Raw genomic sequence first — 25,590 nt, 5'->3', positions numbered from 1 at the left:
TCTGATGTATTGTCAGTACTGTTGCTCTTCTGAACAGTCTGGTGAAGTAGTTATGATGTATTGTCAGTACTGTTGCTCTTCTGAACAGTCTGGTGAAGTAGTTCTGATGTATTGTCAGTACTGTTGCTCTTTTGAACAGTCTTGTGAAGTAGTTCTGATGTATTGTCAGTACTGTTGCTCTTTTGAACAGTCTTGTGAAGTAGTTCTGATGTATTGTCAGTACTGTTGCTCTTTTGAACAGTCTTGTGAAGTAGTTCTGATGTATTGTCAGTACTGTTGCTCTTCTGAACAGTCTGGTGAAGTAGTTATGATGTATTGTCAGTACTGTTGCTCTTTTGAACAGTCTTGTGAAGTAGTTCTGATGTATTGTCAGTACTGTTGCTCTTCTGAACAGTCTTGTGAAGAGGTTCTGATGTATTGTCAGTACTGTTGCTCTTTCGAACAGTCTGGTGAAGTAGTTCTGATGTATTGTCAGTACTGTTGCTCTTCTGAACAGTCTGGTGAAGTAGTTATGATGTATTGTCAGTACTGTTGCTCTTCTGAACAGTCTGGTGAAGTAGTTCTGATGTATTGTCAGTACTGTTGCTCTTTCGAACAGTCTGGTGAAGTAGTTCTGATGTATTGTCAGCCTATTGCAGGAAGTCTGACTCACAGACTAAGGGTCACCAATGTCCTTTGTAGTCCTGGTTTAGTCTGAACCTCCCTTTGGAATATTTGGTCAGTCACTGTCAGTTGTAGGCGTGAGCTAGGACTTTAGAAGTGATAAAGTAATTCCAGAAGGTGTTGATTGCTTCTGTCAATGGTCACTTGACCTGACTGACCAAACTGCAGGGATACTGACCCCACAACCTTGCCCTGACCTGAATGACAACTGTAGTTCAAGCACAAGAACTTTTCAACCTGATATTGTCATTGATTCATACAGGCAAGAAACCAAAAGTTACATTTAGCCAATGTGTGTCACAAAGTAATTATTTTCAGCCCAAGGCGGCAGTACAACATGTTGAGTAAAAATGTATTCTGAAATAATATCAGACAGGGTAACAACAAGTACCTCTTTCAGCATCACCTGGTTAGAGGACTTGACACCAGCATTCCACGCTGCTGGTGTCTTCTTTCTCTACTCGGTCTCTGGGCAATGCTTTGTTTTTTAACACTGAAAGATTTTCACATTCTTCCATCTTAAGTGGGGGCAGTAAGGTTATCTAGTGGTTAAAGTATCCGCTCGTCATGCTGAGGACCTGGGTTCGATTCCCCACATGGGCACAATGTATGAAGTCCATTTCTGGTGTCTCTTGCTGTGATATTGCTGCGATGTTGCTGCTAAAAGTAACATAAAACTAAACACACTCACCCTCATTGAATTATTGAGATTAGAGGTGGTTAGGTAGTTAAATGGTTAAAGCGTTCATTCCTCACACCATTGTCATGGGTTCAATTTCCTGTAATGTGTAAAGGTCACCTCTGATGTTGGAATTTGTATTCCTGGAATGTTTCTTAAGGCACCAAAAAACTAAATTTGCTCACCTACTCTTACTAGATTATTGTGATTACGGGTGGTGAGACACCTAGGTGGTTAATGCATTCGCTTCTCCTTCTGAAAAACCCAGGTTCGATTCCAGCATGGGTACAATGTGTGAAGCCCATTTCTGGTGTCCTCCAAAGTGATGTTCCTGCAATATTGCTAAAATAGTGTAAACCTAAACTCACTCACTCACTTGAGATTACATTCAAGTCCCCTGAGATGTGTTGTAGCACCTGTTTCACTCACTCATACATGATCACACAATTGCCATAAAAAGCGACCGTGCTTGTCGTAAGAGGCGACTAATGAGATCGAGTGGTCAGGCTTGGTTGACACATGTCAACAGTTCCCAATTGCGCAGATCATTGCTCATGTTGTTGATCACTTGATTGTTTCGTCCAGGCTCAATTATTTGCAGACCGCCGGCATATTGCTGGAAGTTGATGAGTGCGGCATAAAACTAAACTCACTCAAGCATACATGATCCAGTCAGTTAGGGTGGGTTTCATAAAACACAATGCTTGTGTAGAAATTGCATCTTTTTCACAGTTAATATATAATTTTGACTTCAGTGGAAACATATTATCAAATCCCTGCAGAATGAATCTTTGCATTCAGAGGGATAATACAGTCTGTGACTTTATAGAGGTCTGTGTTGGACTATTTCCTCATGCCTCGTACATTCTCCAGCATGGCTGTTGGATTATGTTGTCATGATTTCAAATATTTTATTCTGGCAAGACCAAGTTTTGCATATTTTGCCTTCTTCATCCTTCAGTCTCCTTGTATGATACCAAGCGAAAAAAAACAGGCTGTTCATTTCAGCCACGGACTCTTTATAATTCTCTCTTAAAATATCATTTGCTAGAGAATCGATTGCTGAAGCATTTTGACACCAGGAACATGATTTGTTTCAACATATTTCAATATGAGCCTCACTGACTCCAAACTCAATTTAATAGATTTCAGGTTATACAGGCATTTTTTTTTCCATTTCACAGTCAAGATCTTCTGATGGATGGTAGAACTAGCTTTTGATTGAAAAAAACAATGTTTTCAATATCTCCAGATGCTGCAGAAAAGCAAGGATGAGCATCAAAAGATAAGACTTCTGTATGAAGGGTGGTGGAGTAGTCTAGTGGTTAAAGCATTTGCTCATCATGACTTAAGACCAGGGTTCGATTCCAAACATGGGTACAGTGTCTGAAGCCCAGTTCTGTCCTGTGATATATATATATATACAAATGTAATTGGATTATTGCTGAAATGGCCTAAATGAACCTCTCTCTTTCTACTTTGGGATTGTTCTTGCATTTTGAAATTTGATATTTTAGAATTATCATTTGTAGGAGATTTACTCACGGATAAACTGATACTATTTTTAGTAAGAATTACCATCATCGATAAATGTAATTATTCTCAGTGCTAAATCATTGGGTGGTTAGTCCATCTGATGAGCCAGTGAGAGAGTTTAGGTTTACGCTGCACTATTCCAGCAATATTCCAACTATATGGCAGTGGTCTGTAAATAATTGAGTCCGAACCAGACAATCCAGTGATAAACAACATGAGCATCAATCTGTGTAATTGATAACCAATGACATGTGTCAACCAAGTCAGTGAGCCTGACCACTTGATCCCATTTATGCCTTTTATGGCAAGCATCGGCTGAAGGCCTATTCTACCTTCACAGGTTTAAACCCTCTGATGTTGATCACGTATGTCACTGGATGTCAGATTGATGCTCATGATATCAGTCACTGGATTGTCTGGTCCAAATTCGCCATCACACACAGAATCATGGGATAATATCATGTTTTGTGTTATATCGTTAGTGGCTTTAGTCTTGAATGTAGAAGCAAACTAAAGTAAACTGACACTGTGCTAAAGTCAGGAGGCACGATTAAGTTTAATAAATTTCATATACTTTCAATCATGATAATAAATAACACCAACAATTTAATGATACACTGTTGTCTTCAAATAGAACAGTGCTGTACATGTACCGTTTTGCAAACCATCACCTGTTTGAAATTGTTTCATTACATATGGGCAAGCTAATTATATTTTGTGTTTTATGGATCTGCTTGTCATATTTTTTCAAGAATATGAACACAAATGAAAATTAATTTTCCCTCTAAAACAATACAGTTCTAGTGTTTTTAGCAGTCAAAAAAGTAAACTTACATGAAATTTGTTTTAAATTGTTGTTTGACCCATATTAAAACACTTTTAGAAAGTAAAAGCAATATTACTTTGACTGGTGACATTTAAAAAAAGTCATGGCTCTAAAAGTATCATGATCATCATCACAATCATTGTCACATTTTTCATCACAATCATCGTCGTCGTCATCATTTTCATTGACATCATCATCATCATCTTCTTCTTCTTCTTCATCATCATCATTGTCATCATCGTCAGCACCACCGCCACCATCATCATCATTTTCATTTTCATCATCGTCATCATCACCATCACCACCACAATGTGTGAGGCCCATTTTCTGGTGTCCCCTGCCATGATATAGCTGGAATATTGCTAAAAGCGGCGTAAAACCAACTCACTCACTCACAATCACCACCATCATCATCATCATCTTCATCATGTCTACCACCACCACCACCATCATCATCATCATCTTCATCATGTCTACCACCATCATCATCATCTTCATCATCTTCGTCATCTTCATCATCTTCATCTTCATCTTCATCATCTTCATCATGTCTACCACCTAACATGGAAATAACACTGTTAGGTATTGGAGATGAAAAGGCGGTCGTCCAGAAGGACCTGCAGAGAACATGAACTGTGAGTGCTTTTCAGCTGGCTTTGGGCCTAAGGACCAGTGTTAATTTCAGACACTGCCTCCTACCCTTGAGTTATCACAGGATGTGATATGGATGTGATCAAATGTGATACGGATATGATCCAGTGTAAACAACACACTCTCTGTCTTGAGAGCTCTGAAATGTATTCAGAAGCCATTACAAACCATTTTCTGACACATCAACAGAGATACTGAGTGTTGAGAATTTTTAAAGTCAAGTCTTTTCCAGTCGTATTGATTAAAGATTGAATTTTATTGCTTCATTCGGGATTGCTGTTTTGAACAACAAAACGAAAAGGTCCCATGCATTTCTGTCAAACTCAGCACGTCCACCACTAAAACAAGTGGAAGAGGAAGCTCTCACCAATAAATGACCTCAAATGTGCTGTTTATGGAGACAACATTGCAAGGTACTGCTGTTCAGAGAAACAGGGGAGTACTTGGTATTTTATCTCTCACAGGGGAATTTGTTTTTATGTAGGTTTTATTGGTTGCGATATACTGAGTCCCCTGACTCAAATTGATAATTCATACACATATATTATGAACATCTTTTGGGATGCAAAAATTAGAGATATTAAAATTACAAAATTTATCAGTATTGTAGAATTTGTGATAAGAAACACAAAGTTTGGTGCTTTTTTATCTAACATTTTAAAGCCTTGTCTATGTTGGACATGAGGCAATGATAGGATATCAGTTGAATTGTTGTGAGATGTGTGATTTCATAAGCTGGTTGCACATGGGTACAGTGTGTGATGTCCATTTCTGGTGTACCCAATCGTGATATTGCTGGAATACTGGCAAAAGCAGCCTTAAGCTAAACTCACTCACTCACTCACCCACCCAACACCCACCCACTCACTCACTCACTCACTCACTGCAAAACAAGGAGTTGATATTAATTCCTGTTTATCTTTAAAACCTTTCTCAAATAGCATTGGAGCTGTTATAAATGCATTCACTTTTGATGTGCTTTTCATGTTATTGAGGATATTTGCTGCATATAAAGGTGCAAAATGTTGTTTGAATAGATGCTCATACTGAAGGAAAAAAATATGGGGACACATGAAAGCTCACATGTTCCTTTATTTTTTTTCCAAGCTTTCTCCACAAGCTTTGTATCTCATAGCTTGTGGATAAACCTGGAATAAAATAAGGGAAAACGTGTGCTTTCATGTGATTTGAAATAACGGGTACTTTCTATGGATAATACTAGCATCTCAAAGTCTCAAGAGCCAGCTTAGATCTTGTTCAGTTAGATGTATTTGGCTGTAAGTATGTGAGCCAAACTGTTTATAACATAGCTGTTGGACTTCTGGAAAATGTAATAAAATCAGTGCTATGTTTTTCTTAGTGGATGAGGTTTTACAAGGCACAACACTTGCTTGTGTGACAAACCTGTGCTGAAATGTGTGACAAACTTTCGTTTTGAATATGAGATAAACACAAGCACTGGAATGACACTTGTATTAAGTGGGACATGGAACAAGCACACACTGTGGAATGTGTGACAAACAGAAGCACTTTATGACAAACAGATGCTTTTGAATGTGTGAAAACATATGCGCCGGAATGTGTGACAAACAGATGCTCTGGAATGTATGACAATCAGATGCTCTGGAATGTGTGACAAACAGATGTTCTGCTCTATCTAACAAAAGCATACTCTGGAATGTGTGGCACATGTATGCATTATGTGACTAAATATGCTCTGGAATGTCCAGCAAACTTGGAAATGAAATGTAGAGCTTTAGTACCAGCATCAACAAGTTTTTGTTTGACAGTTATGGCAGACAAATGCTTTAACAAAGCAATGAACTATGCCATTCAGAGAGTCTCCCTGGAATCAACGATTGCTTTGAAAAACATTAGAAGAGTAGAGCTGACTTTGCATTGATCATTTTGCAGGAACTAAACAGAAAATTGTGGACAAGAAAATGTTAATGTGATAAGTTGAGGGGAAAAACCTGGAACGACCTTGAGATGGTTCTAAGCAGTCCAGATATGCTAGACCTCAAATTCCCAAGATCAAACCCTGCTGTTAAATCTCACACACCATAATTATTGTGGCACTTTCCAAGCATATTTCCATTGATAATTGCGGAGCAGACGAATTACAATGGGAGAAATTCCAAGACCCTGGGGATCCATTAATCACCAAAGATGTAGATCAGGCTTGATTGTAGGGGTTGAAATGGCCCTGAGAGATTGCTTTTAGGTTGACTTTAATTATCACCAGCAAAGGAACTGAATAATTGACTTGGATTATAACACATTCTTTGACTGGGGAACTTACACTTTGGGTCATGTTTTTTCTTTAGGACGGGAAACGGTCGCATTATTTTTTGCCAGACAGTGTCGGATGTGATTACAGTAAATTGTATTATTGGTGTTCAGTCTTTGCTGTTTGCGTAAGCCAGGAAATGTAATGCAATAGACAGTGTTAACCATTGTTGGTGTGAGGGTAGAGATCAGTCTTGCTCACTCTGGTAGCCTTCTTGACCAGTGTCATTTTAAAGACAGTGGACAAATAAGAACAAGAAATGTGTTCTGTATGAAAATGAGAATGATTTCGGCTTACTGTGATTATGGATTTACACCAAGAGCATATTATATACACATTAAATTTGATATTTTTAAAATATAGAACAACTTTGGTTTCCAGGAATTACAAGATAAATATGCAGCACAGAATTCCATTTACTGGTCAGGTCAAGCCTGAGAGTAGATTACTAGTCTGGATAACATTTCACTGGTGTTTGTACAGTGGGCCAGCGTATACGTGGTTCCTTGTGGGATTTGGTCAGTGGAATTAGTAAGATGAGCATGTCTGCTGTAGGATTTACGTTGATCAGATTGTGAATTGTTAGACTGAGATAATATGAGTTGGAGTAGATCTTGTTTGAGAATATGCATTAAAATGATGATGGATTTTGTGGGATATGAACTGTTATTAGACTTTTAGGGGCACACAATTAACTGGTATAGAACTTTTGTGACATGGAATAAAATGAAATCAAACTTTTAGGGGACACAATGGACTGATAGTGAAATTTTACGGCCATGCAAGTAACTGATATGGGGATTTTAGGGACACACAATAAGTGAGTTTAGTTTTACGCCGCACTCAGCAAAATTCCAGCTATATGGCAGCGGTCTGTAAATAATCGAGTCTGGACCAGACAATCAAGTGATCAACAACATGAGCATCGATCTGCGCAATTGGGAACCGATGACATGTCAACCAAGTCAGCAAGTCTGACCATCCGATCCTGTTAGTCGCCTCTTATGACAAGCACAGTCACCTTCTGTGGCAAGCATGTGTTCTACCCCAGACCTTCACGAGTCAGCACACAATAAAACAATATTAGACTTTAGGTCACGCAATGACCTAATATAGAACTTTTGGTGCACACAATAAACTGAAATGGGCTTCTAAGGGCACATGAATTTATGTGAGAATCTTATGGACCACACAGTGAACTGATATGAAATTCTATTGGACTACAAAGTGAACTGATATGAAAATCTTTATAAAGCATACAATAAGGTGATTACACCTTTTGTGGCACTGTAAGTAAAACATGATGAGTTGGGGGATAATTTCATCTGAATATTTTGTCAGATGGATTAGTCCATTATTATAAGTATCCACTAGGGCATAGGTTGGTGCCTGCTGTTTTTCCTCAAAATGATCTTCAGTAATGACTCTGGGCTTGGAGGATGGCATATCTAAGTCACTGCCAAACCTCAAGAGCACCATACATCTTCCAGTGTTTATCCTGAAAGTCAGTTGCCAGATTCAACTGGGCAGACATGAGATAGATCCAGACCTTTCTAATCTGTACTATACTGAGTCAAAATAGAAACTTCTCAAAATGTAATTTTTAAAAATAATGAATAATTTTTCTCTGATGATACATCTATCTATCTGAAATGGGATCCCTATCTTTCGACTCTAGAAAAATGTTAGCAAAACCCACTCAAACCCATCCATTCATCGTGCAAATGTCGTTAGTGCCAAATCAGGTTTTCCACGTGCAGTCGATCATGTGATCTTCGATCAAAGGTTTCTTCATTTGCATGTGTTCAAACAGTACTTTAAATGCCACTATTGTCAAATGTGCAACGTGAGTGTGCTGTTGGCATGTTGCAAGCAGGAAGATCAGTCATTGACATCACAAGAGCAATAGGATACAGACGTCGTACTGTGTATAACTTGGGAGGTCGTTTACAACAAACTGGCACCACTTCTGATCGCCCAAGGTCGGGTTGTCCACATGTGACGTCACAAGAATAAGACCATCAAATCGTCCTACGTCACCTGAGTGACAGATTTCTGCCGGCTACACGAACCAGGGCTGAGATGTTTAGAGGTCGACTGTCCTTGCAGACCATTCGAAATCAGTTGCGGGCTGCCAGTCTCCCATCTCAATGTCCATATTGTGGGCCAGTGTTGACACTGTTTCATCAATGTCAGCGTCTGCTGTGGGCATCACATCACCTCTGATGGACCCAGAGAGACTGACATCGAGTCATTCCTTAGCAATGAGTCCTGGTTTACCCTCAGATTCTCAGACAGCAAGCATATAGTCTGGAGACAATGTCATGAATGGTATGTCCAATGTTGTGTACAGGAAGCCGACAGATTCGGGGAAGGAAGTTGCATGGTGTGGGGTACTTTCTGTGGGAACTACCATTCCTGACTTCTGGTCATCCGTGGAAACCTCACAGCTGCTGCTTACTGCTACCAGGTGCTCACCCCAGAACTCGTTCCTTTCATGGCAGCTCATGACCAAGGTCTACAGTTCCAGCATGATAATGCTCGGCCACATATCGCGATGATGGCACGAAATTTCCTTCAAAATGCTGGAATCAACATCATGTACTGGTCATCGAGGACCTCTGACCTTAATCCAAAAGAGCATGTTTGGGATGCACTTGGGAGAAGGCTTCGTGGTCTTAGGAACCAACCTCAGAATTTACAGGAACTTGGCACTGCCTTGCAAGAGCAATGGTGCAGAATCCCCAAACACGTGTTCACAAGCATCAGGCAGTTGATGAGGAGACTGTGTTTGCCAGTGGTGAATGTGCAGGGCGGCCATACACAATATTGAACTAAGAAATTTCAAATTTTTATTTGTGCGACTTGACATTCTGTATGCCCATGTTTTGGAATGACAGTGTTGCCTAATGGAACTGATTGTGGCACTGTCAGTGTATCAAGTACTTCACACAGATCTCAGCAATTAAATAATAACAATTTAACCATCTTGCCATCTCTTGTTCATTTATAGTGCCCTGAAGAAAGAATGTGAAGTTTCTTTTTTGACTCAGTATATAGTTACTGTGTTACAGGGAAGTATTTTGGAAACAGGTTCACAGTAACTGGTACCTATGATTTCCAGAGAATCAAAGCTTGTGTCTCATGAAACTGTTTCTCATGTTGAACTGATTACCTGTTTAGGTTCGCAGTTATGGCTCATGTTTGCCTAGACTGGTTCATAGTTACAACTGGTCCTCTATGAAACTGGCTCACAGTTTCAGGTCGTCTTCTGTGAATCTGTGTCACATTTGCAGCTTGTCTTCCATGAAACTGGTTCACAGTTTCAGGTTGTCTTCTGTGAAACTGGTTCACAGTTGCAAACAGAGAGAGGTATTTTATTCATTCCTGTCACACATTGAGCATGTACATGATTATAAACATGATATAAGAGAACTAAGATATGTTTAACAAGCAACCATAATTTGGCTTCATAGGCATTGTTCACACATAGTACATAATTATATACATCATACAAAATGGTTGATAAATAATAGTAAAAAAAGAAAATTAAATTCAGAACAATTAGATAAAAGACATTTTAAAACATACCTTTTACAGATAAAGCTATATGTTGTAATTTTGCGATATCAACAGAAAGAAATAATTTATGAATAATATCAATAAAATTGCATGGATGGGAATCTAAAGATCTGAAATGAGGTTACCTCTCGTCTTCTGGGAAACTGTTTCACTGTTACATTTTTTTACCAAATGAGTGAGTGAGCTAGCTTGGTTTTACACAGCACTCTGCAATATTCCAGCTATATGGCAGTGGTCTGTAAATAATCCAGTCTGGACCAGAGAATCAAGTGATCAACAGCATGAACATTGATCTGTGCAATTAGGAAGTGATGACATGTGTGAACCAAGTCAGCGAGCCTGACCACCTGATCCTGTTAGTTGCCTCTTACAACAAGCAGAGTTGCCTTTTATGGCAAGCATGGGTTGTTTAGGCCTGTTCTACTCCAGACCTTCACAGGTCGTTACTAAATGAAATTGCAATAACGCTTTTTTGCAAAGGGGGATCTCCTCTTGTCACAAGACTTTAACTGACCATGATTAAGTTCACAAGGGATATGGGGGTAGCTCAAGGATAAAGTGCTCATCACACCAAAGAATGTGTGAGATCATTTCTGGTGAGTTCTGACGTGATATTGCTGGAAAACTGCTAAAAGGGTGTAAAACTAAACTCACTCTCAACAAAGGACAAATAAGATAATGATGGACCTAGTTTGGACTAGTTTCGAAATGTTCCAACATTATCACCACCGAACATCTAAGGATTTGGTTAGCAGCAGTGATCTCAAGAGTCTGTCATATATATGATAAATAACTGTAAGGGGATTTAGTGTTTTGATACAGAAACTAGAGACCAGATATGAGAAAGTGATGCATTGCTCTAAATGGGGCTTCGCTCTTTAGGAGGTGTCTGTTTGAGAACTGTTCTTGCACTTAAGAGAGACATTAGTGTCTCTTGAGAAACATTGGACCATATGGATTGGTGGATATTTATTCAATACACTGGAAACACTCACTGATCCTTAGATCAAACAGCATAATTCCAGCATTTAAGTTCCTTCAAATCTATTGAAAGTTTTTTTCAGCTCAGCTACATACACGTGTGCACATATTGACGTTGGCTGGTCACACAAGGTTATTCCCTCCAGGATTCAGTGACACATTTTTCTACTGAGGTTCCCCTACACTAGATTAACTTGAAAACTTCAAGATTTTAATGAAATATGTTTGTACATGTTCAACACATTTGCTGTTCTGTCTCATTTACTTCATTGTGTAGGCTTGTCAATGAACAAGGGTAGCCTATTGGTTAAAGCATTCACTTGGTGTGCCGAAAACCGGGATTAGATTCCACACAGGGATAGAATTTGTGAAGCCTATTTCTTGTATCCTATGCCATGATATTGTTGCAGTGTTACAAAAAATGGTGTAAAACAAATTCATCCACTAACTCACTCACTGACAGCCACCAATTTTTTTTCCACTTGGGAAACCCATGGAGGTGATCTAAACAAAGTGTGCACCATCTTTCATATTCAAAACACAGACACAAAACATATACAAGTCAGGTGATCAGTGAATTGAAGCTTTTTGTGCTCAGCATAAATTTTCAATAATGCCCACAAATCTGAAAGCCAGTAATGTTTCTTTTCTCTCTATGAATATCCCCCACATGGGAACAATGTATTAAGCCCATTTCTGATGTGCTGTGATATACACTTCATATAGGTGAGCTACAGTTCCTGTTTTTGTCTTTTGGTTATCTCTATATTCATTGCTTGTCTCGCTTTGCAGGATTCAGGATATGTTCATCATGCTGAATCATACACTTCCGTAACTTAAAAGTGTCTGTATAGTTTTACGCCACTTTTAGTAATAAAGAGACACTAGAAATGGCATTCACACATTCACACATGTGGAGAATCAAACCCAGGATTTTGGCATGACAAGCGAATGTTTTATCCACTAGGCTACCTCACTTCCAAAGCTTAACAAATTATGGACAGCCTCTGTGATGCAGTTATTTAACCATCCACCCTTATCATAAAAATAAGAAAAAAGGGTACTTGTGGTCCCTGCTGGTCCCTGTCTAGCAGTCAGCATGAATGGGTGCAATAAGGACAGGTCAGGTCAGCATCAGTATAATGTGTCTGAGTGGGGTATTCATGCTTCAATATGACATGGTATTTTGGTGAGCTAGCACGATAACACCAGCTGAAGTCTGGGCTAGCAAAAGCAGTCACACATACATATGCATGCATGTTGTCACATGAGTGAAATATTCTTATGTGTGATGTAGTCCCTATTTCACCTGACCTAATAAATGAGGAGCACAGTGTTATTGTGTGTTGCAGTTCAAGGGTAATTTTTTTTCACAATCTGGATTGATTACATGGTGATTGAACTTTTTGATCAACCCATGTCCGCTATTTTGTATTGTCACAATCACAACCTTTGCATTGGGTTTATGAATACGTCCATGTGATGAAAATACCTTTGGGAATTTCGAATGAATTTCTTCGTGATTGCACATTTATTTTGAATGGAAAATCATTTGATATACTGGTCATAAAGTAATCAGTTTTCTCTAAGCTGTCAAGATGATTGACAGGTTGTTGAAAACAATATTTCAAATGTCAGTATTTCTCTAGGTAGCGTGACATATACATTTCATCTACTTTCTATAACATTTGAAACCACAGGAAATAAACTAACTTCAACAAAAAGAGGATCAAACAAATTTTCTTTTCTTTTTCACTGAAATTCTCATCTCCTTAATCATTTCAAATTTTAAGTTTAATTATTTCTTTGGAACATCACATGAATTACACAGGCTCAGAATGTGATAGCATGAATGTGACAAAACATTGTAAAAATACAAAGTCAGATGTCAATTACGCCTGGAACACAGATGCAAACATTTCCTGTCAAAGATTAATTATTTCTCAGGAGACAGCAAATATATTTGTTCCAAACCTTTGTCCAATCCACTAATATGACCTCTTGCTTCTTGGGAACATTCAGATGAGGAATTGTTATTTGTCTCCTTCGTCCTTGGCGCATTTCGTAGTTATCCTAATTCTTTGAAGCTCTTGAGAAAAAGATCAAAATATGCACAAGCATGATAATTCAGTACAGGCTTTTCTTGATGCACTTTTAAAATTGCGTGCTTAATTTGATTGGAAAAGTCTGGATTTGACACTCGCTTCCATGTTGTCGTCAGAATGTTTTGAATGAGCCGTACAGATTGTGTTTCTTCTTCAACGAATGGCACTTCCATGTGTTTGCTCTGATCCTTTCAAATTGCCTTTTCCTGACTTGGACGGAGTGGGGATTTAAGCAGAATTTATTTAACCTTGGTCTTCTTTTGTGTAATGACGTTTTTTACTGGACACAGATAACCCACATATGAAGGCTTATGGCTGAGATTTGGGTGTCAACTTTGTCAGGACTCAACTTTTCCAGATTGGATTTAGATAAAATCTTTTGTCAATAAATGCAAAATGCAATTTAAGAAAGAGAATTTATTGCTGATTTCCTCAAATCCACATCTTAGTGCCATTGTAGACGATATGGACACCAGTGTTTTAGCATATGCTAAAAGATTGATTCGTATATGTCAAATTGATTGTCAGCAAAAAGTATGTAGATGTTAAAAGACAATGTTTCACACTGATAGCTTTCTTTGCCCCTTTTTGTGAACACCTGGTGCGAACACTCTAATATATGATCTGATCATATAAGGTTTATATAAGTTATCATATACTGCTATATTGCCTGTAACACCCATTGTAGTCTGTTTTGGAGAGGAGATGTAGGGGAGCCTAGTGGTTAAAGCATTTGTTGTCACATCAAAGGCCTGGGTTTGATTCTCCACATGGGTACAATGTGTGAAGCCCATTTCTGGTGTTCACCTGCCATGACATTGCTGGAACAGTGTTAAAAGTGTCATTAAAACTCACTCACTCACTCACTCACTCACTCACTCACTCACTCACTCACTCACTCACTCACTCACTCACTCACTCACTCACTCACTCACTCACTCACTGTAAATTTTAATACACACTCTCATTTCAGTATTGGCATTGCCATGTAGCTAAGCCTATGTTAAGGTTTACTCACATTAAACTTGCTTTCTATTGTTTTCAGTGTTTGTACGGACTTTTTGCGATTATTTCTCTACCTGGATGGCCCAGGAATTAACGAGCATGATCGACATTCAGAAGAACTTTGTGGCAGCCTCAATAGTACTCAGAAGAAATATTTTTCTGCTGATCGAGCCCTCATTCTTGAGCTCCATGCCGATGGGTTGCCTGGCAACTTTACAGGTTTCCAAGGAAGATACCAATTTTTAGATAAAGGTGAGAATGGTTTCATTAGTTCAATAATTTTGATTTATTATTCCAAGTAAAATGTGATAAATTATTGATGTAGCTTAGAGCATTACGTTTATCAGTCTCTGAGTATAATTATAATTCTAAGTGGAAGATAGTTGCGCTCTTTTGCTGATTAGTATTTTCCATTTTTGTTCTTGTAGTATAGTGTTTCCAATTTGTCTTGATGGAGTCTTTGAGTACAGTCTTGATGTATTCAGCTTGCATGTAGAGTTAATGTAGAAGTTTAAATTTTTCGGTCCCAGCTGTGAAATCTCTTACAAGGTCATTTTGTGTGAGACATTCTTTGAGGTTGTCTTTCAATTGCCATTAAAGCAGATGTGAATAATGATGTGTTGTTTGTGGAGAATGGCATCAGCTCTGGTGAAACTCTTCTTTATAAATGTCACACTGAATTACTATCTAATGCATAGTAGTATATAATATAATGATAAATAACATGTACTATGTAGAGTATTTTTTCTTGCATCCCTAATCATTTAATCATTATCTATATGGGAATGCAATGAACGCTGAAGTTTTCTAAAACCTTATAGAGCATAATTACTTTATCAGATAGGTATAATGTCAAGGTAAAATCTTGTATACAGTTAGGACAGAGAATTTAATAGGTATTTTGATATCTTTTTGTTTAAACAAATAATTTATGATTGAACTCTTCCTTTTCTTGATTATTTTTTAAGCTATGTTTTGACCTCAAAAATATACATGGCAGTGTTAAACATCCTAGGATGATGTTAGCATAATGGGCCCTGTCTGTATACAGAAGACATTTACATACTGCATGTGAATAGCATCCCAGTCAATGATACCTGGATAGAGATCAGTGAATCAATTTTGGCATAAAATGTACCAGTTCCCATGTATAACACTTATACAATTGACATACAGATGACATTTCTAAATTTGAAGCATCCAATTATCAAACAAAAATCCCTTTTATATTTTACTATGTTCCGTGTCAGGTCAGATGAACAATTTATTTGGCTTTGCATGTGTTTGTGATGGATGCCAACTTTGTGGCAGGGTCACTTTTGTCAAACTCCTGGTACTAAAAGATACTGATGCTTATTCAGAAAGATTTGTCAGGGTGTGAAGGAAAGGTTGATGAATTTTACGTAAGCTGGCAAACTATTTTTAAGATATATTCTAAGAATGGAATTGAAACAATTTTTCTAATTGGTCCACTGAATATGGCAAACTTTATCCATGTTGTGAACAGAAACAAAATCGCACAACAAAAGAAATAAAAATTTCAAATATGGTCCATATGCAAGTTATTTTAAGTGAGATCTGAGAACATGATTAACCTTGCATACCATACTTATTATTTAAAATGTTCATAGGGTTGAGTTTTTAATAGAGTGCACCATTTAATGTAGGAAATGTGATTACACTGATTCAAAATGTCACAGGACTTCTAAATTTATACAAACATTAAAACATAACTTCCACAAATTAAAGAGCACCAACACTATGATGATGCTTGGGGGGGATTTGTCAACATTGAAAACAGGATAATTAAAATAGAATGAATAACTGAACATATTTTTCGTGAATAATCAGTTTGCCAGAAGAATTATTTTTAACACTTAATGACATTTGTACAAATATAGTACTTACACGCAGCTGACATACATCAATGTAGATAGATAAAGGTAAGAATGGTTTCATTAGGTGAATAATTGTGATTTATTATTCCAAGTAAAATGTGATAAATTAATAATGTAGCTTAGAGCATTACTTTTATCAGTCTCTGAGTATAACTATAATTTTAAGTGGAAGATAGTTGCGGTCGTTTGCTGATTAGTATTTTCCATTTTTGTTCTTGTAGTATAGTGTTTCCAATTTGTCTTGATGGAGTCTTTGAGTACAGTCTTGATGTATTCAGCTTGCATGTAGAGTTAATGTAGAAGTTTAAAATTCTTCGGTCCCAGCTGTACAATTACAGCACTTACACGTAGCTGACATACATCAATGTGTCAAATTCCCTGTAACAATAAGTAACATGTGTCAAATCTTGTTTATCATTTTGAATTCTGTTTTTTTTCTACATATCATTACATGTTTGAAAATCACATCAACAAATTTGTAAATAGAAATACTGATTCAATAGACTCACATTTGTACTCAACATCTCAATCCACCTCGAAAGGTAAGAAAAGATGAAGATAAACCTATCTGAAGATTTCCTCTTTTCTCCACTACGTTTTATTATTGACCTTTACAACCTTGTTTGTTTTATTTCTATGACTTAATGTAAGTGTTTTCATCAATATGAAAACATGTATCGCTAAAAACTTGGTGTTGCTGCCGAGACGATCAAGATAACCTAGTATGGACAAAGGGAGATAACTCTCAATTTAGTTTTGCAGAAAATAATTGAAGCATGAGTAAAATAACTGATTATTTGCATTTTTTTTTTTAATTTTAAAGTTTGGTATTTTTTATGACTTACAGCACTGATTATTTTCCAAACTAAAACACCTCTGTCAAACCTTTGCTTGTAGTGCTTAATCCCTGTAGGATTATGTCTGTTGATTCATGTGTGTTTCTTGATCAGAAGTTAGATGATATTTTGTATATGTTATAAATACAGTTTGGAGGCATTTTCAGTTAGCTATTTAAGTTGTTAACACATATCCTGCATCTGACTTTTCAGAAAGCTTGAGTCGAAAGGAATTAGAAAAACACCAGTCAATGTTAATAAAATCACCTATATATGGTAATGAGCAACGTGTGAATACTAACATCGGTGTGAAGCTTATCTGTTGACGTGCTGGTCATGTGACCAGGACTTGCTGACCAATACCTGAGGTTGTTAGATCATGTAGAGTGGCGATAGGGTGTTGTTGGGGTGAGGAGCGATTTGGTTTTGTAGGAGTGACAATTTGGTTTTTTTAGGGGTTGGAGAGTACAAATTGGGTGTTATTGAGTGTGGAAGTTGGGGTTGTATGGGTTGCAGATTGGCAGATAATTGGAGGTGGTAGAGGTAGATGAATAATTTTTGTTGGGGTGAGGAGCGATTTGGTTTTGTAGGAGTGACAATGTGTTTTTTTTTCGGAGTTGGAGAGTACAAATTGGGTGTTATTGAGTGTGAAAGTTGGGGTTGTATGGGTTGCAGATTGGCAGATAATTGGAGGTGGTAGAGGTAGATGAATGATTGTAGTTGGGGTGGCAATTGGGGGTTGTTGTGGTTGAAATTGGGGGTTTGGGCATATAGGTGAGTGTGTGAATTGACAGGTGAATGACTATTGTGGTAGGCAAGTGAGTGAGTGAGTGAGTGAGTGTAAGGGACTAATGTATTGGTATGTTCCAACAAATATGTAAACATAGGAGAATGTGTGTGAGAGTAATATATGTAGATGGGTAGGTGTATCAAGAGTATGTAGAAAAGGGTCTAGGCTAACTGCCCCCTGGACAAGTTGGAGAAAGTTAATCTTGGAGAAGGCTGTTCAGTAATGTTGGAGAAAGTTAGTCTTGGAGACGGCTGTTCAGTAATGTTGGAGAAATTTAATCTTGGAGATGGCTGTTCAGTAATGTTGGAGAAATTTAATCTTGGAGAAGGCTGTTCAGTAATGTTGGAGAAAGTTAGTCTTGGAGACGGCTGTTCAGAAATGTTGGAGAAAGTTAGTCTTGGAGACGGCTGTTCATTAATGTTGGAGAAAGTTAATCTTGGAGGAGGCTGTTCAGTAATGTTGGAGAAAATTAATCTTGGAGACGGCTGTTCAGTAATGTTGGAGAAAGTTAATCTTGGAGACGGCTGTTCAGTAATGTGGCCTGTGCTAGATGAGCTGAAATCATTAATTGCTGTCAAAACTTTCACTTAATCTGGAGTAACATCTTGAAGACCACAGGATGTCATAGAAAAAACATTCTAATGACCTTACTGACCAACATACACCTAATGCAGATGAGTTAATTACATCATCTCTGATTATGCTGGCATATAAGCACTGAGGAAAAGATGTCCTCCAGCCAGTAATCGACCTTTTAAATGAATTGATACTCGTATTGAATCTAAAGATGATGTGTTGTGGTATTATATAGAGCTATAAATAAAAATGACATCATAACATTTAGTTCGTGTGTTTTGTTATGATGGGTGGGGGCAGTTGTCCAGGGGGCTCAATGGATGGGGGGCAGATAGCCAGGGGGCAGTTGTCCGGGGGGCTCAATGGATGGGGGGCAGATAGCCAAGGGGGCAGTTAGCCTGATACCGTAGAAAATGATGTCATGTTAGTGAGTTTATGTCTTGAAAGTGGATACTTGATAGTGAATAGGTTTGATAAAATGATACACAAATGATTTACTACCTGTGCAACGAGTGACATATCAGAGATTCAGCAACTATGTTGGAGAAACAGGAAAGTGAGTTGAAGAAGTGATACCTGGTTTGTGAGCAAGTTGTGAGAGTTGAATACCTAACTATGTGAATGAAAGAGCAGAGATTTAAATATATATTGAACCAGACCACTAATGTCTCAGACAACCAAGGGGAACAACTCTTGTAGCCATGACAATCTGTTTATGTCAAATGACAATTTTTGAAACATGTTTGATTCAGTAATCACAGTATGGGCTGCTGATAAATTTTATTCAAACTGTATAGATGTATTTATTTACTCAGGTGTTGGTCTGCAAGATCAAATTTTTGCAAACTAGATGTGATTTTTTTTACTCCATATATTATACCAGATCTTATGCATAGAGCTGCCTCTACAAAATGGATGTTGTTTTTTTCTCCAACTTGTTACCTACAAAACTAAAATTCATCCTGGCATACTGCTCGAGATTTATTTTGGTATTTCCTTTCAAAAGACCTTATTTGTTTATTTATTTTTATTGCTATGCCCATCATCAAATCCTGTTTATATGTTGTTGTTCTTACTAAACAGTCAACTGACTTCTCTGCCTTACTATCTCATTGCCGTTTGTGCACTTTTAATGTTATATGTGACAAGGGGCAAGTTATGCATCGTAGTAACCTTTGATCCCTTTTAGAGACTGATTAACATAATCATATACAATATTCCTTAGTGCTGGTGACATGAATGGGGATCATGTGGCTAGTTGATGCTCGCTCTATCAGCCACTATTTTCCAGCTCTTGGCTGAAGTCTATGAATGTTTCGGACTGCTCTGAAAATGTTTAGCAAATGTTGTAGTTCTACTGGTTTAACAGTATAGGTGCAATATTGTGTCTTAAAAACCAAACGTTTGTTTTGGACAAATAATACCTCCATATATCTTTTTATGTATTGTGTGTAAAATATTCAGAAAAACATTCAGAGCAATGTTGTATATTTACCAATAGTTTATGTATCTGCACCAGCTTTTTACATTGAGTGAATGTGTTGTAAAATATGCACATTTATGTAAATGATTTCATTCCTACTATATATTCATTACATTACATTTGTGTATATTATTAGAAATGAGCACAAAGTATTGTTAGGTACTCCAAACAATAAGGATGAAAATCAGTACACCAAGGAAGGGAGGGTTTAGGGTGTGTTTTCACTTTATGTGTCTCTACAGCTTATTTGCACAAGGATCTTCTATTCCTTTTCCACAGTTCTTTTGATTCTGTTTTTATATAAAACTCCAGATTATGAAATTCTACATATCACCAAAGATTTTAAGAAGGCATTAAAGACCTTGGTGTTTTTAAAAGATGAGTGATATATTCTCTATTTTGATCTTTTATGTCCATAATATTCATGTATATTTACCATTGATATTCTGTTAAATCATATTTTTTCACAAATTAGTTATGTAAACCAGCTATATGGAGTTAAGTTTGGAAAAAAAACAGATATGTTTTCTGTCAGTGTTTGCATTTGTATGTTATGTTCTTATGAAGCTCATAGATCATGGTTATGAGATAATTAATGAAGGTACTAATATAATCAGTAGTAAATATGAAAGTCATGAAGTTAGAATCGACATAGAATTATGAGAATTCAACATAATCCAAACACATTTTCAGAAAATATTTTCCTGAATGTAAATGATCTCTGTTTAAAGAATTAACATATTTTAGACTTAATGATAAATGATTTTCTTTTCAGGAATGTGATTGTTACTTGCTGTTCTTGCTTTATGTTTCCTTTTTTCCATCTTTTTCAGAACAATTTGTGATATCTGGAACCAAAATGCATGGGACTCAGTGTACATATTATTTTGATAGTAATAACACGAAATCTGGTCGACTCTTCTCTCCATTTTACCCTCAAAACTACCAGCCTATGTCGAAATGTCAGTACCATTTCCAGGCAAAACAGGGAGATAAAGTGAGAATACTTTTTGAAAACATCCAACTCCATCACACAGGAGGAAGGTAATTATCATCATCATCATCATCATCATCATCATCATCATCATCATCATCATCATCATCATCATCATCGTCACCACCATCATCCTTGTTTCTGTTAATATTCATATTTATCATAAGATATTTCATTTGGGGTGTTATTTGAAATAGGGATGAGTACATGTTAAACAGGGGAATGTGATTATCATCATTATTATCATTCTTGTTTCCATTAACATAATTATCATAAGGTTTTACTTCATTTGGGGTTTTGTTTGAAATAGAATGATACATGCTTTACAGGGTTGTGTCTGTTAATACCAAAATATCTTACATTTATATTTTATGTCTTTTTAATTTTTTGTCCAAGATAAATGTTTTCAATATATTTTTCAAATAGTTTATCTTTTACTAATAATAACAGTATATGAGGGTGTTTAGCATGTTTGTGTTTTCTGAAGAACAATTGTTTTCAAAACACACTTTAAGCTTTATTTGGTAAAAATGTTTCCAGAAACGTTAGGTATACTTAACTATGATCTTATATCATATCTTATATCATATGTATCAACTTTTATCTAAGTTGTGAACTTTTGGAATTTTAATAATATGGTAAAGCATGTATCTGTGTATAAAATAGAAGATCATGTGTCAAAAAAATCATAAAAGTCATAGTACAGTTTTGAGCTTAATGGACTGGATTTTCTAATCAAACACTGATCCTTTCAAACAGTGTGTGAAATAGTCTGAACATAGTGCTAGGCAAGAAGGCTTAGACTAACACGTAATGTGCCATTTCAGATTTGACTATCAGAAAATGCCTTGACCATTTGTGATAAATTCTCTATTTGTACTTTGGTATTTGAGCCCATTTCCCTTCACGTCACATTTTTAACTTGAGATAAGGACCATAAAATGGAATGCAAGTTGTACTGTTATTCAAGAGATTTTAAATGTTTCAGAAACTCAAGTCATTGTGAGTGAAGATTCAGAAACATTCAATGTCTGATAACAACTGATATGAGTAGTCAAGTTTGTTGAATAACATTTTCTGTTTAAATGACCTTGGTATTACAACCCGATCAATACATTAGACGTCACTATCATTATGGCATATCCTCACAGTTATACAGAAAAGGGAGACCTTTGTTTTGGATCAGCTGAGAGAGGTACATAATCCCTTGTCCCTTTCAGCAGCTTCTTGAGTGAGGGGTATTTCAGAATCCTCGCAGGAGGCTATTTCGCACACTGATTTCTATTAGTATATTGTTACTATTTTTGTCAATATTCATTAGCAGATGACACTGATCAATGGTTCATGTGTAGTTTTGCTTATGATGCGATTTCAGATATTCATGGAATATTACCACAAATTTCTAATTTTGATCTTTCACATTTTTTAATTTTTGCACAGTAGCAAAGGAGAGACCAGGTATAGTGGCTGTGCGATGAGATGTATCCCACACGCGTGGTGCTTTCTTCATATCCCCCAACAACCTTCACCTTTGTATTTGTCAGAATATTTGAAAAAGTGGCAAATGAAAAAAATCACAATATCCTACAATAAAAATGCATATCGTTGTGTGCTAGTTCACCTAGAGTCGTGCTCAGCTGGCGTGTAAAAGGTTGTGCAGTTATTTATAAATTCACATACACGATGTCATGTATAAAATGTATCACTTCCCGACAAAACGCAAAATTTCCCTTTTCACGTTGTTGTTGAAGAATTATTTCAGGAGCATCCACAGACAATATATACAGAACTCAAAGAGAAAGGCATCATGATTATTTGGAGGGATATATAATGAAATTGTATACTTTTCACTCCTAAAGAATCGAGCCAAATTTTTCATGATGCCTAACTTGTTTTGATCAGTATATTTCCCAGATTCTAGCTATACTTGTAAATATGTCCTGTTTTTTTGTCACAGTTGATGACATCAAATTTACATGAATTATACGCGCGTAAATGTAATTTAAAAAAATGGCTGAGACCTCATGAGCATGTGTGACTGTCACTATGACAATGAATTTGAAGATTATTTTATTTTCAGTTTGTTCATAAGCTGATATCTAAAGTGTTGCCTTTGTTTTGTTACAGTTGTCGTTACAGCCCTGATGCAATTGTGGTTTACAATGGCCGAGACAGAAGTGCAGACGTTATCGGTCAGTACTGCGGTATCCAGAATCAAGTAGAACTTACTTCAACTGGCCGTAATTTGTTCATTGAATTCTATTCTGATGGCAAGTACGAAGCTCAAGGGTTTGCTGCTAAGTACAACTTCGTCGGCCCCTCGACCCCGAGATCTGTGACAACTCAGTCGAAAGCTGTGCCTATTAATGGTAGGACCTCATTAAAGTACCTTTCTGTGTACACCTTAAGTAACCCGCTCTGTGCTTCATTGTTGACTTATAGTGCTCCATGTACCTCTTCTTGTGCATTCATGTGTACCTCATCATAGTTCATACATGTACCTCCTTTTAAGTACCTTTGTGTCCAATATTCATCTATAGTCTTCTTTATCATCCCCCTTTGCTCAGTATACTACTGTCCTGTGTACCACTTTACAGTCAGTTGCCATGGACCTTCAGATAGTGCCTTCCTGTAATCTAACTTTAGCATGTTCATGTGAGCCCTAAAGATTAGCCCCTTATGTAGCTCTTTTGACTATATTCCTATGTATTTTCTTAGATTAGCTTCTTGTCTACCTCCTTAGGTTAGCTTCCTGTGTAGCTCCTCAGTGTATCTTTCTCTGTAGTTCCCTCCGGTAACTCCCTTCTGAACTTAGCTTCCTGTGTAGCTCCTCTGTGTATCTTTCTCTGTAGCTCCTTCTAGTAACTCCCTTCTGAACTTAGCTTCCTGTGCAGCTCCTCTGTGTATCCTTCTCTGTAGCTACTTCCAGTAACTCCCTTCTGGACTTAAATTCCTGTGTAAGTTCTCATAGTAGCTCCCTGTGTTCCTTCTGAGGTTAAATCCCTTTGTGGGTCTTTATAGTAGCTTATCTGTAGATTCTGAGATTAAATACCTCAGTAGCTCCTTATAGAAACTCCCTCTGTACTTTCTGAGATAAGTTCTCATGTAGCTCCTGATAGTAGCTCCCTCTGTACTTTCTGAGATAAATTTCCATGTGGCTCCTTATAGTAGCTCCTTCTGTACTTTCTTGGACAAATTTCCATGTAGCTCCTTATAGTAACTCCCACTGTACTTTCTTAGATAAGTTCACATGTAGCTCTTTATTGTAACTCCCTTTGTACCTTCTGAAAATACATATTTGTGTAGCTCCCATGTATCTCCTTTTAGTACCCTCCTGTGTACTGTGTACTATCTTTTTGTGTACCTCTGTGCAGTATCCTTTTGTGTACCCCCTTATAGTATCTTCATGTTTACCTCTTTGTAGTATCCTTCTGTGTACCTCCTTATAGTACCCTCATGTGTACCTCTTTGTAGTATCCTTCTGTGTATCTCCTTGTAGTATCCTGTGTACCTATGTGCAGTATCCTTCTGTGTACCTTCTTATAGTACCCTCATGTTTACCTCTTTGTAGTATCCTTCTGTGTACCTCCTTATAGTACCCTCATGTGTACCTCTTTGTAGTATCCTTCTGTGTATCTCCTTGTAGTATCCTGTGTACCTATGTGCAGTATCCTTCTGTGTACCTTCTTATAGTACCCTCATGTGTACCTCTTTGTAGTATCCTTCTGTGTATCTCCTTGTAGTATCCTGTGTACCTATGTGCAGTATCCTTCCGTGTACCTTCTTATAGTACCCTCATGTGTACCTTTTTGTAGTATCCTTCTCTGTATCTCCTTGTAGTATCCTTCTGTGTACCTCCTTGCAGTATCCTTCTGTGTACCTCCTTGCAGTATCTTCCTATGTACCTTCTGAACTTCTTGTGTAGCTCCTTATACTAGCTTCCTCTGTAACTTCCGAGAATACATTTCTTTGTAACTCCTTATAGAAGCATCCCTACTACCATAGTACAATTGTCTGTGCCATATCATACCCATCCTCGATATCTGCAGGGTATACGTTCCGAAAAGTCTCCACTATACCCTGGACGCATCTACGGGCCGACCCGATAATTTTATTACCTCCCTTTGCTGGCTCCGCATTCTCACAGTAGCCAATCAGCTAGGCCGCCGTTATAACCGAGCTTGCCAGTGTCAACAAAGGTAGCAGTCGCAAACTGCGAAGATTTGCCCGCCGTGCGACCCACAATTTGGGGAAATCATACAGGCAAATTTATAGGTCCGAAACTTTTTATATATACATGCAAGAACCCCATCTACCTCTTTCAGAGAACCTCTGCATGGTTTGTTTGCCGAGGTTAATAGGTTAGATAATTTAAAAAGCGAAAGTGAGTTGTGATTGGTTCGCTCAACTTCGCAGCGAAGACACCTGATTGCATAAAAATCCAGCCAAGGGAGGTAATAAACTTATCGGGCTAAGCCGTAGATGCGTCCAGGGTATAGTGGAGACTTATCGGAACATATACCCTGGAGATATCGAGGATGTATCATACCAGATGTCTCATTGTACTGTCAATATATTTATCTTTCTTCATAAAGGGTATGTCTGCAGTATTCAAGTGCGCATAAGTTTTCTCATCATAAACTCTCTGGCACTTAGCTCCTCATACACTCATGCAATTAAATACTGATGCTATCA

General features: G+C 37.4%; 1 protein-coding gene across 3 annotated transcripts in view; it reads left to right on the top strand.

Annotated features, from left to right (window-relative positions):
* The window catches only part of LOC137286985 (suppressor of lurcher protein 1-like), a 563,849-nt gene that overhangs the window by 434,219 nt on the left and 104,040 nt on the right, over positions 1-25,590 (top strand). For all 3 annotated transcript variants that reach the window (XM_067819057.1, XM_067819056.1, XM_067819055.1), the window contains 3 exons: positions 14,359-14,570; positions 20,735-20,945; positions 23,023-23,264. In XM_067819057.1, the coding sequence (XP_067675158.1) occupies positions 14,359-14,570; positions 20,735-20,945; positions 23,023-23,264 (665 nt within the window). The remainder of the gene's footprint in view (positions 1-14,358; positions 14,571-20,734; positions 20,946-23,022; positions 23,265-25,590) is intronic.

Source organism: Haliotis asinina, chromosome 6 (genome assembly GCF_037392515.1).
Source record: "Haliotis asinina isolate JCU_RB_2024 chromosome 6, JCU_Hal_asi_v2, whole genome shotgun sequence".
Lineage (NCBI taxonomy): Eukaryota > Metazoa > Mollusca > Gastropoda > Lepetellida > Haliotidae > Haliotis > Haliotis asinina.
This window is presented reverse-complemented; position numbering and strand designations above follow the sequence as displayed.